The sequence below is a fragment of the Aotus nancymaae genome, unplaced genomic scaffold (assembly GCF_030222135.1).
Source record: "Aotus nancymaae isolate 86718 unplaced genomic scaffold, 86718_ANA_hifiasm-v0.15.2.pri h1tg000122l, whole genome shotgun sequence".
In the NCBI taxonomy this organism is placed as follows: domain Eukaryota; kingdom Metazoa; phylum Chordata; class Mammalia; order Primates; family Aotidae; genus Aotus; species Aotus nancymaae.
The window spans coordinates 956,914-975,025 of NW_026988537.1; the positions used below are offsets into that span (position 1 = coordinate 956,914).

Consider the following 18,112-nt stretch of genomic DNA (forward strand, 5'->3'; position numbering starts at 1 on the left):
TGTCTTTAATTAGCAACATAAGAAGAAAACATTACAGGAAAAAAAATTATGGGCTAGCAAAAAAGTAAGATAAAAGTAAAAAGGCAGGGGCAAGGACTCAAAGAGACAGATAGTCTCAAAGTAAATGGACTGATGTCAGTGTCATAATATCATAAAGCTCCTGTAAAAGAGCTTAGACTATGTAAAAATAATAGAATATAATAATAAAGTTCATGTGCTTAGGTAAAGGGTTTATAGTACATTTGCTTAAGGTTTGAATACAAAAAACTGGAGTCAAGTTTTAGACTGTGATCTACCTAAAGATAGCACTTCATCTGAAAGTAGGTCAAATTGTATGTTAACCAACCAAAAATCAATCATGTAATTAAAACATTTATTTCTTTAAGCGCTTTAATGCTTTTAACATTAAATTTGCTTAGCTGGCACTTAGAACAAGATAAGAAAAAATATAAAGGCAATATGTCTTTTGATCAATACTGCACGTTTACCTGTATCATACATTCAAACTGGTACATACAAAGGCCTAATTCTGCCATACTTGGTTTAAAAAGTTCGCGAAGTCTATAGTCTTGCATTAATTTAACAAATACACAGAAAGCTTCTTCTTCTGGCATCTACATTGGAAGAAAAATAACAACATAGGTTAATGTTCTATGATACGCAAATAAACCAAATGATCCTTAAACCAAGTACCCAGCCAACCATAACACTGAGTGGCTGTGTGTTGCAATGTTAAGAGCAATGAGCTAAGAATCAGAAAGTTCTAGTAGTCTCCCATTCTATCACCAAGAATGAGAAGTTGGACAAATCTTACAACCTCTGAAACCAACTGCCTCAACTTGCCTCATTCATTAATTCAACCAACAAATACTGATTTATAGTCAGATACTTTTCTCTCTCTGGGTATACACTAGTGAACAAAATAAACATAGTATCTATTCTCAAGGAACCTGAACTTTCTAATGCAGGGAGACAGACAAGACATGGAATAAATCAACTAATATGAATGTCAGATGGTGATAGGTGCTATAGAAACAAAGTAAAGTAGGGTAATAGGGAATGCTGGCGAGACACACGGCTATTGATGTAGATCAGGAAAGGTCCTCTGATATGGTAACAGCTAGGCAGAATCCTGAAGAAAGCAAGGCAGCATCTGAGGAAAGAACAGTTCCAGAAGACCAAAGAGTACAAAAGCCCTGAAATGGAATCACACTTGGCATGCTCAAGAAACAGCAAATAGAGAACTATTAAATTAGTACATTATGAGTGAAGGTTATACCATGGAGGGAAATAAGAGGGAACCAAAATGCAGAGGGCTGTGGAGGCCACCATAAGGATTTTGACTTTTACCTTAAGAGAGAAGGTTTTTTGAGGATTCTGAGCAAAAAAATCGTATGATGTGGCACAAGCAATAAAAGAACATGTAAATTAAGTTTTCACATTATCTGAAATTGGGGTTTAAAGGTACCAATTTGACATGTTTATGTGTAAATCATTAGGAAATCATATCAAATAAGACAATGAATGTGAAAGCTCTGTAACGAGCTACAAAGATATTCAGAATACTTAGGCAAATAACTATCCAAATTGTTAAGCCATCTTTCTCAAAATAATAAAATCTGCTAACTCTCATTCATTCTCATTATACCAGTGTGCTTCAAAAGAGAACACCCCAAAGTATCTCCAGGCCTTATTCTTACTCAAGACTGCTGCTAATAACAAGACATTTTCCCTGGCCTTGACACAGCCACGGACAGAAACCAAGAGTTACTCTTGGCAAAACCTGCTCTTCCTTCTTCCCAACACAAATGGCCACAGTTCTACTTTGGAGACTATCTCTATTAATTCTATCAAGCCCCACAGCCGCACTGAATTATTTCAGTCACTACGAGAAGCCCCAAATCCCAGGACTCTCATCGTATATGATTTTACTGTTCCCCTAATCTGATCCCATTTCCAATCTTTCCTCAGCCTTTTCTGGAACCCACATTCTGCCATCAATAGAATAGTCTACCTATATCCTCAATCTTTTTTCCAAATGTTCCTCTCTTCCTTTAGCTGAAATCTGGATCTGTCCTAAGAATATTTCAATATTGAAAGCTGGCTCTCCCCTAAGGTAGTTCTTTTCTTTTCCACAGCATGGAAGGGGACAGAGATTACTGAGGCATATGTCCTTAGGTGATTTCATCATTGTGCAAACATCATAGAGTGCACCTACACAAACCTACATCGCACAGCTTACTATACAGCCTATTGCTCCTAGGCTACAAACCTGTACAGTATGTTACTATACTGAATTCTGCAGGCCAACTGTAACATGATGGCACATATTTGTGTATCTAAACATAGAAAAAGTAAAGTAAAAATAGAGTACTATAATCTTATGGGCGCACCATCACACATGTAGTCCACTGTTGACCAAAATGTCATTACGCAGTACATAATTATAATTTCCCTTTTTGTCTTACAACAATTTTTTCTCTTTTGAACATATTAAAACAAGTTTCATTCCCTCTCCTCTTTGCAATCACATTGATATGGGAACTAGGGAGAATTTTTTAATGGGAACATTCTAAAAAATAAGTTAAGGTAATTTGAAGAAAGAGGAAAAGAAGACAGAAAAAGTATCACTAGGTCCTTCTCAAAAAAATTGAAACCATGGTGGCAAAATGAAAACACGTGACACAGAGTGGCATATACCAAGTTGCCTTATAGTCATTCCTTTCCATTAGAAAGAAATCAAGACGCTTGAGTCCTAGAGCAATGTGGTGTATGTACTTTCTCTGTGACTCTGGGCTGATAAGAATCTGTGTCTTTTGCAAAGGTCTAATGCAGACAATATACCAAATTTTATAGGAGTAAGATAAACACAAAACATACATATCTAGCACTTTTATCCATTTTGATACAATATATACTAACTTCACAAATTTTATCAGACTTTCTGAGTTACATTTCTAAACTAAAGTTATGGGAGACAATATAGCATAAGGAATAAGAGCATAAACTTTTAAAACAAAAAGAGGAGCTTTTTCTACCTCATGGCCCTGGGCCATAAGCGATCATCATTGTTGTGTTGGTATATTGCTGACACTGACAACAGCTAAGTCAATCAATCACCAAAATATCATTTATTACTCCAATTATGGTAATAATACTTATTGAAGTTAGTATCTCTACCACCATTGCTTGCCTGTTTTGAAGGAAACTGTGATTCCTAGAGGATTCACAGGATCTAAAGGATTTCTAGAAAGCTAGGTCAGCTGTTGAGAGATTCAGACCTCAAGCAAGAAAAACTGCTCTTCAGATGTCCAAGAGAAATGACTACTAAAAAGTTACTGTGGAGCTAACAGGAAAATAAAAGGAACAGAACCACAGCAAAAATCACTAGACTGATAATAAGGATGTCTCAGTTCAATAATGAAAGATCTACCAATACTAAACAATTATAAATTAGGAAAATCATAATTTTCAATTAGCAATAATCGCGCCTTGGATAAACCTCATTGGCTACGAAACTGCCACTGCACAAAGCTGAAAAATCGTAATTCTGTTAAACAACTATACCTCAACATTAACAAATCTAGTTTTGCATTGTATTATTTATAACATAAGTCCACTTTGAAATCAATAACCACTGGGAGCACTTCTTATATGTTCTTACAAATGCTGTAACACAAAGTAAAAATTATTTTTCTTATAAACCAGTGTCTCTGACATCATGTTTATTCTACTCAGAAAACAGGTATGTGTATACTCCTGACAGCAACAGAGCTTCAAAACTCAGAGCAGTTGGGAAGTGGAAGCAAAGCATCAGGAAACAGTTTCTGATTCCTACTCTGCTTTTATCTACCAGGATGTGTGATCTTGGGCAAGTCAGTGAACTTTCACTGCATTTCTCCTATGTGCCAAACACCATGCTAGGCTTCTACATAACATTACCTCAAATAACCTCCAATAATGAGGAGTAATCTTTTTCTAACCAAGGAGGGAATAATTACAGTGTTGGTAAGAAAATCTTTTTTTTTTTTTTTTTTTATTGCATTTTAGGTTTTGGGGTACATGTGAAAAACCTGCAAGGTTGTTGCATAGGTGCATACGTGGCAGTGTGATTTGCTGCCTCCCTCCCCTTCACCTATATCTGGCATTTCTCCCTATGCTATCCCTCCCCAACTCCCCACCCCTCCCGCTGTCCCCCTTCCCCCTCAACAGACCCCCGTGTATAGTGCTCCCCTCCCTGTGTCCATGTGTTCTCCTTGTTCAACACCCGCCTATGAGTAAGAACATGTGGTGTTTGATTTTGTGTTCTTGTGTCAGTTTGCTGAGAATGATGGTTTCCAGGTTCATCCATGTCCCTACAAAGGACGTGAACTCCTCGTTTTTAATGGCTGCATAATATTCCATGGTGTATATGTGCCACATTTTTCCTGTCCAGTCTATCATCGATGGGCATTTGGGTTGGTTCCAGGTCTTTGCTATTGTAAACTGTGCTTTATATTGTACAACATCTTTAGAAATTTACAGAGAATTTAATTGATCATGGAGCTAAAGGACTGTTATGCATACCTCACTGCATGCTATAAAATAGTGGTACTCAGCCACTTTTACTCCCTCAAGGATATAACTTTGTTACTGAGTAATTTTGCAATGGGTTTGGGTGGGATGTTTTCAGAATTCAGGGGCAGCATAATCATAGCTTTGAAGGGAACTAATCACAACTAATCTGAAAGTAGATAGTATTATCTTGTTAAGCCTCAGAGACAGGTTAAATAGTCTACTCTAAATTCATACAGCATATGCAGAACTGAGTTGCAAAACCATCCTATATGACTCAAACCAAGTTATCTCCATGATTCCTTTTCAGGACTAAAATCTGAGACTAAATAAAGAGTAAGATGGACTTAACATTTCAACAAAGCCAAAGAGATAATACTATATGCCATTTCCCTTCAAAGCTATGATTATCCTATGCATGAATTCTGAAAACATCCCACCCAAACCCACTGCAAAACTACTCAATTACAAAGTTATATCCTTGAGGGAGTAAAAGTGGCTATTTTAGAGCATGCAGTGAGGTGTGCATAACAAGCCTTTAGCTCCATGATCAATTAAATTCTCTATAAACTTCTAAAGATGTTATACAATATAACTAAGATTTTCTTACCAACACTTTAATTATTCCCTCCTTGGTTAGAAAAAGATTACTCCTCATTAAATGTTGACAAGTAAGATTTTAAAATACTGTAAATACAAACTTTAGACTATCATAGTAAAAATGTATATATCATGAAGTTGAAATTTCATTTGGTAGTAAGATATTATTGTATGTTATTTTAACACATTTGCCCTTTTAAAGTTCCAACTAAATATTTGTCTTTGAATTATGCCTAGAAAAAAATGTCCAATATCCACTTATATTTAATAAAAACAAAGATGCTTTTAAACTCTCCAATCTAACTTTAACAAAGAACTTCATTGAACATTTAATACTTAGATTAACTTACCTGCATAAGCAACAATCCAACTATAAAAGCACTTCCTTGACAGTAACCAACCTCACGATCCACTAAAGAATAAGCCTAAAAAGTAAAAAAATGTTGTTCAAAATACACGGTAAGTTACACCTTCCTTGACCATTTGTTTTTTAGAAAAGCTCTTGCTTGCTTGTTATAGATGTTATCCTATACATATTTAAAAAGCAAATGTTTTATTACATGAAATTTTGTCTTGACAATTTCCCAATTCAAACTTGGTAGCTCCTGAAGACAATAAAATAAAATAAAGGAATTTGTACTCAGGTAGGTGATAGGGCTTAAAAATCAAGTAAAATGTATATTGATGTGGATAAAACTAGACTAGGTTTAAGGCAAAGGATTGGTGAAATGAAATGATTAAACAAGAATCAGTATTTCACAGAGACAGCTGAAACAGAAAGTAACCGTGGGAAGGGAAATGGCAATACTGAAGAAAAAATGACAATGGTACACCTTTTAAGGGCTAAGTGTTCTTAACAATGCTGGTCACAGCAAGGAGAAAAATTTGCTGACTGTAGGAACTCAGATCTGCCAGGAGAAACCCACATCCCAGGTTCTGAACTTCACAGATGGTGAATTATCCATTTTTATGAGGAGCCCTTTATGGTATGTGATTTATAAGCTATCGCATTTCTATCAACTAATGTTGAATAATGTAGTAAATGTTCTAATAAGTCCTCTACACTAGACAGTAATGTAGCATCAGAATTAAGGCAAAAATAATGCTAAAACCAATTTTATTGCCAAAGCAACTGATTACTGTGGTGGGAGGTCATGCTTCATCATGAAAAATGTGTGATTTCAACCTTCCAGGAATTCATTTCATTTCAAAATACGAATAAATAAAACTGAACAAAAATAAATAAATGAAACTTACCTTCATTACATTAAATAAAACCTCCTGTCCAAGGCTATCTTTTTCCTTAAAAAAATTGTGCTCAGGATAAGTTCTAGCAATGTCCCTTCGGATCAATTTTTCACAAGGTGAGGTCATTTTCAGTAGTTCTGAATACTGATCCTTAATTGGCATACTTTGTGCACTGCATAAAAGTTGCCAAACTATTGCTCTAAAGTGATGAGGTATCCCTTTACGGACAAGTTCCTAAAAATACAATAAAAAATTTTAAATGAATTATTTAAGCCTATCTTGCAAGCAAAGAAGACTTATTAGGGGGTTGGAATGAAGTGGAAGACTTCATCAAATTTGTAACTCACAAAACTAGCTTTATAATAAGACTAGGGAACCCTTTAAGCCAAGGGTAATATTGGGCCCTGGGTGTGGTCAGAGGATTAACAATGGTCATTTCACCTCAGTGTGTGGCCTCTTAAAGTAATGGACTGGAAACCTGCAAAGCTGTGAATGATGGTACAGTACCCATCATTCAAAGGGCTACTGAAGGCAAAAAAAAAAAAAAAAAAAGTATAATACTGTAATTCAAGAATTCAGGATATTACAACTTCATTGCTGAACCTATATAAGTAGAGAATTTAATTTCTAAAACAATTTTCAGGCTGGGCATGGTAGCTCACAACACTTTGGGAGGCCAAGGCAGGAAGACTGCTTGAGGCCAGGAGTTTAAGACCAGCCTGGGCAACAAAGTAAGACCCATCGCTACAAAAAAGTGAAAATAAAAAATTAGCCAGGTGTGGTGGCACACACCTGTAGTCATAGTTACTCAGGAGCCTGAGGCAGGAGAACAGCTTGAGCCCATAAATTCGAAGTTATAGTGAGCTATGATTGCACCACTGCACTCCAGACTGAGTGACAAAGTAAGTCTCTATAATAAGTAAATAATTTTCAGCTGTATATTATATATTTCTACATTATCAGGACCTCTGTAACAACTGATGTCTTCAAATTAAAATTTCTAGGGGTGAAAGTAAGTGAAAGCAAATAAAGCAGACCTCTTTAATATATAGCTTGAAAGTTGTCAGAATTTGGGGTTTTTTTCTAATACTCTTAAAGTTATGCCTGATGCACTTTGGAATAAGAATGTCAACAAAGAACATGAATACCTTAACTTGTTTTTCCTTTTTTTTGCGTACATCTTCCCATTCATTAACAATTCTTCCCCAAAGAATCCAAGAATCTTCTTCAAGGTGACTGAGGTTGCTAGAGGCTGATGAACTCGACACAAGAGAAGAGCCACTGTTTCTTCTTGACCCATTTACAGATCTTAAAGATTTACTATCCGTTTCTAACAATCTAAAACATAATTAAAAACTGTTCAAGATCTAATCTAACAGTGATATTAGAAGACGCAGTGATGATACTTAGAGCTTTATTACTGTAATTCAGCCTTTGTTTTAAAATACAGTTTTAATAATATACATAACTTAAATAAATTTTGGTCGGCATCAATAAAATTACTGCTATATTTTTTCACCTATCATAGAAGTTTGAAAATTTGAAAAGCAAATTAAGTTAAATATTTTCAAGTTACTAGCCCCATTATAATCCCCTTCATCTCCATTAAAATTTCAAATTGGGGTATATCTGATGAGAAAAGTAGATGGGTAGGCTTCAGGAAAAAAGAACTTACACTTGGAAGAGATATAATAAATCTACGAAATAACTAATCCTAAAATGTTTACAATATGTCCAAGGCTTAAAAGTAAGGCAGAGCCCCCAAAATTAACCAAATCACTTCTCTTTTTTCATTTTGCTTCACACATGCAGAACTAATCTGCCCAAACAAAAAGTATTTATGTGGCCCATGCAGTATTTGTGTAAAAAACTGAGCTATTACTAATACGTTAAAATTGGAGGATTTCATGTATTTGCTTATATGCATTTATACTTTATTTGTAATTCTAGATTCTCCTGAAAAATAAAAACATAAAACCAGTCTACACTCCTGCACAGTAATAACAGGATACAGCTGCATGGGAGCTTCTTCCTTCAAATGCAAGACTTTAATCTGATCAATTTCCATAATCCCTACAGTCTCCCCTAAAACTCAGACCAGCTAACAGCTGCTATTTATTACTGGGCTTACACTGTTAAACTGGGACCTCTTCACTCTTGAAATCCCTGTTGACTTTTGAGCTTGCAACCCTGCATTAGGCCTCCTCCTTATCTGATGAAAGATGGGTTAAGATAATTTCCAAGAGCCAATCCATGACTAATCACAACATTAAGTCTTTTATTTCTTTCACATATGCACCAGCTATAAAGGAAGTTTGGAAAATGTGACTCTATCACTATTTAACATAGCTACTACTCACTTCCAGTAATTCTTCCAGGAAAAGTCATTTGCTTAGGGTACAACAAATGCTCACAATACTAATTCATAAAATACAAAAGCTGAGAAAGAAAAGAAACATATAGAGGTTGAATCCTATTTAGCAGATTATTAGAAGCACCCTTTGAGAGCCAGATTTATATGTGACTCCTCTTTATATCCCTTAGAACATTTAGTTCAATGCAAAGTATATTAACTATCGAAATAAAATAAAATCGTTAAGTCCAAAATTTTTAAATTCCAAATTCCAGGTATGTCATATTCAGTAACACAACAGTATAAACTGAACAAACAAATTCTATCCCTATTGAGGGAAAATTTAACATATTTTCATGACAACAATAATTAAAATAAAATTTCCCAAATATTGCTAAAAACATAAAAACATACCAAACAGCCAAAGTAAGCATCAACTAATTACTATAAATAATTTTACTTGAGAAAGAGAATTAATTTGGAACAAGGTTCCTGAGGAAAAAGAAAAAGATTAAAAAAAGAATTAATGATGATGTTTTACTTTAAATAATATTTTTAAATACATATTATTTCAGTAAGTCCATAATATATCTTATGGAAAAATAAGGTTACCTAAGTAATTTTCCATATGATTCTAAATCCTAAGAATTGTAGATGGAATAGAGAAACAAATTTTACTCAAATAATCTAAATCTTAGTTCTTTGCCTCACTTATTTACTGAATGCTTGCTACATCTCAATTAAATTGCATCACTAACAACAGAGATACGCAGTTCAGAGAAAGTAATTGTATTTCCCAAGTTAAACCTAAGTTTGAGGTGTAATGCAAGTCTAGATGAAGAAGCACCTAAACAGAAGGCTTTTAGAGAATCAAAAAGTCTTGGATTGCTGAGTTATTAATACAACTTCTAGTATGGGCAAGAATATTAAGTGAATTCATAGCATTCATGGGTTAGAGAAGATTAAGCAGTCAACCTTCCAAGAATATGGAAATAGCACACCCAATTATACAAAGCTGTGAGGAACGTTTACAAATAAAACATCTCAAGACATTACACAATTTAAAGATACTGTCCCTGCTTTACCTCATATCATATGTAAAAATGATTTAAAGTGAATAAGCCTAAATGTAACAAAATTATAAAACTCCTAAAAATAAAATATAGGAAAACCTCTTCACAACCTTTGGGGTAGGTAAAAATTTGTTTACAGGACATAAGGAAATAGTAACCACAAAAGAAAAGATTACAAAACTGGACTTCACCAAAATTAAAGAGCTGTGCTCCTCAAAAGATACTATTTTAAAAAATGAAAAGGCAAGCTAGACCAGAGACTAAGGAAAAAAAAGTCTCAATACAGGTATCTGACAAAAGATTAGTATACAGAATACATGAACCACCCTTAAGGTCAACAACTAAGACGTCAAACACTACATTTTAAAAAATGACTAAGAGACGTAAACTGATACTTTCCAAAAAAAATAATCAAATAGCCAATAAGTACTTGAAAAATGTTTAACATCTTTAGTTATCATGGGAAATGCAAGTTAAAACCAAACTACATACATATTAGAATGGCTACAATTCAAAAGACTGACCATACCAAATGTTGTCCAGGATGGAAGCAATTGTAACTCATATCAAAATTAAAAGTATAAAATAGTATAACACATTTCAGAACTGTTTGATAATTCCTCATAAAGTGAAAATACATTTCCATGTGGTCTAGCAAGTTAAACGAAACATATGTGCAAAGAAGATATAGTTGAAAGTTCATAGCAGCTTTATTCACAGTAGCCCAAAACCAGGTACAATCCAAATGTTCAGAAAAATAAGTGATCAAATTGTGGTACATTCATTCACTGTGATACTATTCAGCAATAAAAAGAAAGAAACTACTGACACATGCATCAACACGGATGAATCTTATAGATGTTAGGTAGAATGAAAGAAGCCAGGTGCAAAAGGGTACATACGACGTGATTCCATCTATATAAATTTCAAGAACAAGCATAATATCGAAGAAAATACAGGAATAAATCTTCATGACTTTGAGTTAGGTAAAGCCTTCTTAAATATGATCAAATGGACATGTGACAAAAGAAAAAACTAATTTTTCCAATATACATTGGAATTCATAAAATTAGAAACATTTTGTACTTTACTGGCTACCACCAAGAAAGTGGAAAGACAATCTAGAGAATGGGAGAAAGTACTTGCAAATCATAAGGGACTTGTATCTAGAATTTATAGAGAACCCTTACAAATCAATAATAATGCGATTTAAAAATGAACAAAAGATCTGAATAGACATTTTTTCCAAAGAAAATGGCCAATAAATATGTAAGAAGATATTCAACATCACTAGTCATCAAGAAAAAGCAAACTGAAAACATGATGAGATACTTTACAACCATTAGGTTAGTTACAATCAAGATGACCAATAACAAAAGTGTTTGTGAGAATATAAAGACAATGGAACTGTCATACACTACTTGTGGGAATGTAAAATGGTACAAGCACTTCAGTCTGACAGTTCCTCAAATGATAAGCACAGAATTATCATGACTCAGCAATTCCACTCCTAGGTACATACACAAAAGAAATGAAAATTTATATCCATGAAAAACTTATACACAAATGTTCACAGAAACTTTATTCATGATGCAAAAAAAAAGAAAGAAAGGAAAATCCAGGCTGGGCACGGTGGCTCACGCTTGTAATCTCAGCACTTTGGGAGGCCGAGGTGGGAGGATCACGAGGTCAAGAGATAGACCATCTTGGCCAACATGGTGAAACCCTGTCTCTACCAAAAAAAAAAAAAAATACAAAAATTAGCTGGGCATGCTGGCACGCGCCTGTAGTCCCAAATACTCGGGAGGCTGAAGCAGGAGAACTGCTTGAACCTGGGAGGCGGAGGTTGCAGTGAGCTGAGATCACGCCACTGCACTCCAGCCTGGCGCCTGGCGACAAAGCAAGACTGTCTCAAAAAAAAACAAAAACAAAACAACAACAACAACAACAATTAGCTGGGTGTGGTGGTGCGTGCACCTGTAGTCCTAGCTACCCAGGAGGCTGAGGCAGGAGAATTGCTTGAACCCAGGAGGGGGAGACTGCAGTGAGCCGAGGTTGTGCCACTGCACTCCAGCCTGAGGCCTGGTGACAGAACAAGACTCTGTCTCAAAAAAAAAAAAAAAAAAAGGAAAATCCAAATGTCCATAACTGATGAATGAATAAACAACATATGATATACCCAAACAATGGAATACTACACTGCCATGAGAAGGAATAATGTTCTGATACATGCTATGACATCAATGAACCTTGAAAACATTATGCTAACGAAGCCAGTCACAAAAGGGCACATATTCCATGAATATATTTACATGAAATACCTAGAATAAAGAAAATAGATCAGCAGCTGCTGAGGACTGCAGTAGGGGTGGAGGTAGTCAGGGAAACACGGGCTGCTAATGAGTGTGCAGTTTCTCTTTGGAGTGATGAAAAACATTCTAAAATTGGCTGGGCGTGGTGGCTCACGCCTGTAATCCCAGCACTTTGGGAGGCCAAGGCGGGTGGATCATGAGGTCAAGAGATCGAGACCATCCTGGTCAACATGGTGAAACCTCGTCTCTACTAAAAATACAAGAAATTAGCTGGGCACGGGGCCGCATGCCTGTAATCCCAGCTACTCAGGAGGCTGAGGCAGGAGAATTGCCTGAACCCAGGAGGCGGAAGTTGCGGCGAGCCGAGATCGCGCCATTGCACTCCAGCCTGGGTAACAAGAGCGAAACTCCGTCTCAAAAACAAACAAACAAACAAAAAATTCTAAAATTGATTGTGTTGACAATTGCACAATTCTGTGAGTAAACAAAACACAATTGAACTGTACACTTTAAGTGGGTTAATTAAATATATGGTATATAAATATCTGAATAAAACCATTATTCAAAAAAGGACAGGTAGAAGAGAAGTTCTGACAGAGGGCGGAGTTGCTAGAAAGGACACAAAGGAAATTTCTGAGATGATGGACATTTGCTAAGATGACAGAAACTTTCTAAGTCTTAATAGGTTTGTGGGTTATACACAGGTATAAACACTTGTTGAAACTCAAATCCTACACTTAAGAACTACACATTTCTCAGCCAGGTGCAGTGGCTCATGCCTGTAATCCCAGCATTTAGGGAGGCCGAGGCAGGCGCATCACGAAGTCAGGAGATTGAAACCATCTTGGCTAACATGGTGAAACCCCATTTCTACTAAAAATACAAAAACTTAGCCGGGTATGGTGGCACTCTCCTGTAGTCCCAGCTACTCGGGAGGCTGAGGCAGGAGAATCACTTGAACCTGGAAAGCAGAAGTTGCCATGAGCTGAAATCACACCACTGCAGTCCAGCCTGGCGACAGAGCGAGATTCCATCTCAGGGGATTAAAAAAAAAAAAAAAAACTACACATTTCTCTGCATATTATTCATCAATTTTTATCACTTCATCAATATTTGTAAAAAATATTATCTATTTAATGGCACTAGAGATAGTGCCATTAAATCTTAAATCTTTATCTATGTACCGTAGATAAAGATTCGGTAAGAATCGACTGCACTTTATTATTGTAAGCTCTTCTGAACTTTTTAAAACCATAACTACTACTTTTTATAAAAGATTATTTTGGATATATTTTATGAATAAAAGAAGATATACGCATTACTTCATATTTGCCTTTTCAAATTTCCTGGTGATTCAGCAAATTTTAAAATTCTCTAAAGAAAAACTTTCGAATTTTTATAATGAAGAAGCCCTTCCATGTGAGAGAGTCGGAACATTCTGCAGAAGCAGTAATACTTGAATTGATACTATAAAGTCTCTCCCCAGTGAACTACTCAGCTGTAGCATGTAGAAAAATAATTAACTTGTTCCTTAAGAATATGTAAACTTTAGAGACTATGTAGTTAGAATAAAGCATTTTTATTCCTTATTGCTAAATGTGATGATGAACAACTCAACTCAGGAAGACTTTTAAACAGGTTTCCACCTAGTTTCAGTATAATTAAGATATTCTGACATGGTGGGGGAAGGACACACTGCCTAAAAGTCAACAATTTACAAAGCCTTGAGCTTGGGAGCTGGGAAAATGGTAATACAGCATTGCTGATAGGTCTGTGGGCCAGTGAGAAGTATATCTAAAACTTTTTGACATATTTTCCTCCTCTCAGATCACACGGGTTCACTGTCTTACCTGGAGTTATTGCAAAGCAAAAAGAAAAAAAAAAATTAGGAGGCCGAGGCAGGTGGATTGCCTGAGCCCAGGAATTTGAGACCAAACTAGGCAACATGGCGAAACCCCATCTCTACAAAAATACAAAAAATTCGCCAGGCATGGTAGTGCACACCTGTAGTCCCAGAATCACCTGAGTCCTGGAAGTCGAGGCTGCAGTGTGCCATGATCGCACCACTGCACTCTAGCCTAGGTGACAGAGTGAGATCCTGTCTCAAAAAAAAAACAGGTGGGATGGAGTGGGAGAATAATTCACCTCACTTCCCACCCTATCCCATCATAATCTCCTTCTAACACAAGAATTCTGACTAACATAGATTAAAGAAAAAGAATACTGTCCAAGCAAGAATATTTGTACACCATAATCTAAGGCGTCCCCACAGGTTTGTGTAGTCTCCTGGCCATTTCTTACGTGCAACTTTTATATAGTAAGTAATTCATAGGCCTAGATTCTTTCATCCTCCCAGAATGACAGCCTAGGACATAAGAGGTTGTTTTTCTATCAGCAAGGGAACACACAATCCTGTCTCCTAACTGGGTAACTACAAGGTTCTCTTAGAGTAGCTCCAGATCCAAGGGCAGTCATTCAAAATGGCTACAGCCACACATTAGTGGAGTGCCAACATACCAACTGGACTTTAAATAGTATTAAAGATGGAGAGTCTAGAAGTGGTTGCTTTCAGAAGTTTGGCAGACTTTGTAGGGAGAGAGCATTTCTAATTCCCTAATGGGTGGGACTGGGGAATAAGTTGAGAACAAGAAAATATTCCAACATGGAGAATAATCTCGGTCTTATCTTAGGCAAATGACCTTCACCATATCTTTGCTTCTGAGAATCAACACTTCTCCTCACCAAGATGCCACCTATGTAAGGAAATGACAGAGTACACACTTCATGATGGCCATGTAAGAAAAAAGAACATCTTGTGTATGGCAGCATGCAGATGATAACCCCTCAAAAAAGCTTATCTACAATACTATAATTTGAAAATACAAAGGAGGAAAGGGAAAATAAGTTCTCTTTTGCATATTTGGAGCTTGGACTACTTGGGGAAAAATCAATGTAGACAATAAGCAGAGCAGTTGAAAAGACAAGTCTGAAGTTCATAAGCAAGGTGAACACTAAAAACAAAAATCTGGTAATTATCTGAAAACAGTTGATATTAAACTTTTTGAATATCCTATTGTACTCAGCATAATGTTTTCCTATGGATACCAGAACTCAGCAGGATACAACAGCAACTAGTCAGCATGCCAGCTGGTAATTTATAAACTGCTAAGATAAATTATATGGAGCTAAGAAAGGGTCTAAGAAAATGCTGTATGATAAAAACACCTGGGAAGCTAAATACACTGGCATTTAAAAGCGCAGAGATGCTGGGAAAGGTGGCTCACAACTATAATCCCAGCACTTTGGGACGCTGAGGCAGGTGGATCACTTGAGCCCAGGAGTTTAAGACCAGCCTGGGCAACATGGTGAAACCCTACCTCTGTCCAAAAAAAAAAATTAGCCAGGCATAGTGGAGCGTGCCTATAAGTCCCAGCTACTCCGAAAGCAGAGGTGGAAGGATTGCTTGAGCCCAGGAGGTCAAGGCTTCAGTGAGCTGTGATCACACCACTGCACTCTAGTCTGCATGACAGAGCAAAGACCCTGTCTCAACAAAAAGGCAGAGAGATTTATTATGGAGAAAGCAACTTTTCAAACACAAGATTCAAACATCTCTTTGTAATGTAACACCAAAGAAACAGGATATGAATGTGCTAGGTGAAAGATAGCAACTTACCAGCTAAAAGAAAGGAAAATGAGTAACAACAAATTTCGTTTAGTCCATCTGCACTTCTATAACAAAATATCTTGTACTGAATAATTTTTAAACAACAAAAATTTATTGCTTACTGTTCTGGAGGGTGGGAAGCCCAAGATCAAGGCACCTGCAAGTTTGACATGAGGTAAGGACCTGTTTCTCATAGATGGAGGCTTTTATGTGCCCTCACATGGTGGAAGGGGCAAAAGGACTCCCTCAAGCCTCTTATAATGGCACTAGTCCCATTTATGAGATTACAGACTCCCAAAGGCCCATTATATTACTACTGGGCCAGATCCAAGGGATAAGATTTCAACACATGAATTTTAAAGGATAACAAATAGACCATAGCAAAACTACATGCCTAACTCAGAGAGGAATCACATCCTTTCACAGCAACAAAATAAAGCACAAATTCATGTCTCACAGCAATACAAATACTGTAACAGAGAGAATTCAGAGAAGACACAAGGAATGAGAACAGGAAACACCTCAGAGACAACACAGAAGAAAGGTACCTAAATGACAGGGATCTCTCTAGTTCTGAAAAATACAGATTTTTTTTCTGTGTTTCTTTAAGATCAGGGCTTGGAGAAGACTTATAGGATCCTCCTAAATATTATGATCAGAAACTAAGAGTATAGAGATTACTTTATACAGACATTCCAGACAGACAAGCCTAGCCAACTTCACTTCTTAGATTTCTTAATTTCAAGAGACTATCTTAAGCTAAGTTAATTGCCACAGAAAAGGTAGTAAAATGAATTCTTTTAATTAATTATATCATTAAATTCTTTAGGAAATCAGACAACTGATAAAAAAAATCCTCAATAAAACAAGAATAAAGACTTCAAATTAAGATATAAAGACCTTTCCTATGATTAAAAATACACGAAATTTTAAATAGAGACTTGAAAATACCTCTTTTGCTAGCAAGCTCTTCACTTTCTTGGTATTGCTGGATGTTTTATGGAGAGCATCCTCAGGAAAACTGAGGTAATGCTATGGTGGTAAAATTATAATATGAACATTAGATCACCTAGATCAGCCTATCCAAAAGAAATATAATGCAGTCTACTTATATAATGCTAAATGTTCTAGTGACTACAATTAAAAGCTTTAAAAAAAAAAGATGAAAAAACATATTTTTTTTATTTTTATTTGTTTAAATAGAGATGGCATCTTGAGAGGCTGGTTTCCCACTCCTGGGCTTAAGAAACCCTCTCACCTAGACCTTCCAAAGTGCTAGCATTACAGAAGTGAAACACCATGCCCAGCCTGAAATTAATTTTAATAATTTATTTTATAAAATACAGTTGAAATGTCACTTCAATAGGCAAACAAAATTTTTTCAATTACCAAGATAGTCTCTTTTTCAAATCAAGTTTTAAAATCTAGTACATATTTTACTCTTACAGCATATCGCACGCAAGTCAAACCAGCCAGATTTGGGGTATTCAATTGACACATATGGTTACTGGCTACCATACTGGACAATACAGAACTACCTTTTAGTAGGATATAAAGATATATAAATTAAGGTTTCAAATATTCCTGTTTACTATTTTAAAAATCATAAAATACATTTACTAGTTTAAAAAGAACACTTTCTGGCTGGGCGCAGTGGCTCACACCTAATAATCCAGCACTCTGGGAGACTGAAGCAGGCCAATCACTTGAGGTCAGGAATTTGAGGTCAGCCTGACTAACATGGTGAAACCCCGTCTCTACCAAAAAATAAAAAAAGTAGCCGGGCACAGTGGTGCACGCCTTTAATCCAAGCTACTTGGGAGGCTGGGGTCAGAGAATCGCTTGAAGTCGGGAGGCAGAGGTTGCAGTGAGCCAAGATTGCACCACTGCACTCCAGCCTGGGTGACAGAGTGAGACCCTATCTCATAAATAAATAAATCAGTAAACCCTTTCTGTTTCTTCATTCTCATGTCAGCCCCCAAAATATGCTAAAAAGCAAAATATGATTCCAAATAACAGAATAAAAGGGAACAAATATTTCTGGATTGCCAAATAATGGCTCACTCAAAATTTAAATTAGCAACATTCCCCTCCTCAGTTAAAATGCAATTCTATTACACTTGAGACTTACCTCCATAAATTCATCTCTGCCAAAGACTTTGTGTTTTTAAAATGAAAAAAGAAAAGCGCATTTAACACACAAGGGGAAAAAAAGTATCCTATTTCAACTTTAAAGCTATCAATTATTAACTTTCATCAAACAGATCTTTGACACTACACTAAACCATTTCTTCACATCTTTCTGGGG

The 18,112-nt window shown here is 36.1% G+C and overlaps 1 protein-coding gene and 1 pseudogene across 6 annotated transcripts in view; both read right to left on the minus strand.

Moving 5' to 3' along the window:
• EVI5 (ecotropic viral integration site 5) overlaps positions 1-18,112 on the minus strand; it is a 256,816-nt gene that overhangs the window by 156,559 nt on the left and 82,145 nt on the right. For 5 of the 6 annotated variants that reach the window (XR_010340665.1, XM_012435437.3, XM_021668008.2 and 2 more), the window contains exons 3-6: positions 7,551-7,740; positions 6,412-6,636; positions 5,505-5,579; positions 489-614 (exon numbers count right to left, since the gene is read on the minus strand). Coding sequence is in view for 5 of the 6 variants with exons in the window: in XM_012435437.3 (XP_012290860.2) it covers positions 489-614; positions 5,505-5,579; positions 6,412-6,636; positions 7,551-7,740 (616 nt within the window). In the remaining variant the exon portion in view is untranslated. Of the gene's footprint in view, positions 1-488; positions 615-5,504; positions 5,580-6,411; positions 6,637-7,550; positions 7,741-17,935; positions 18,039-18,112 lie in introns of those variants that run through there. The other variant, XM_012435438.3, reaches the window with a different exon arrangement.
• LOC135272668 (U4 spliceosomal RNA) lies at positions 3,414-3,536 on the minus strand (annotated as a pseudogene).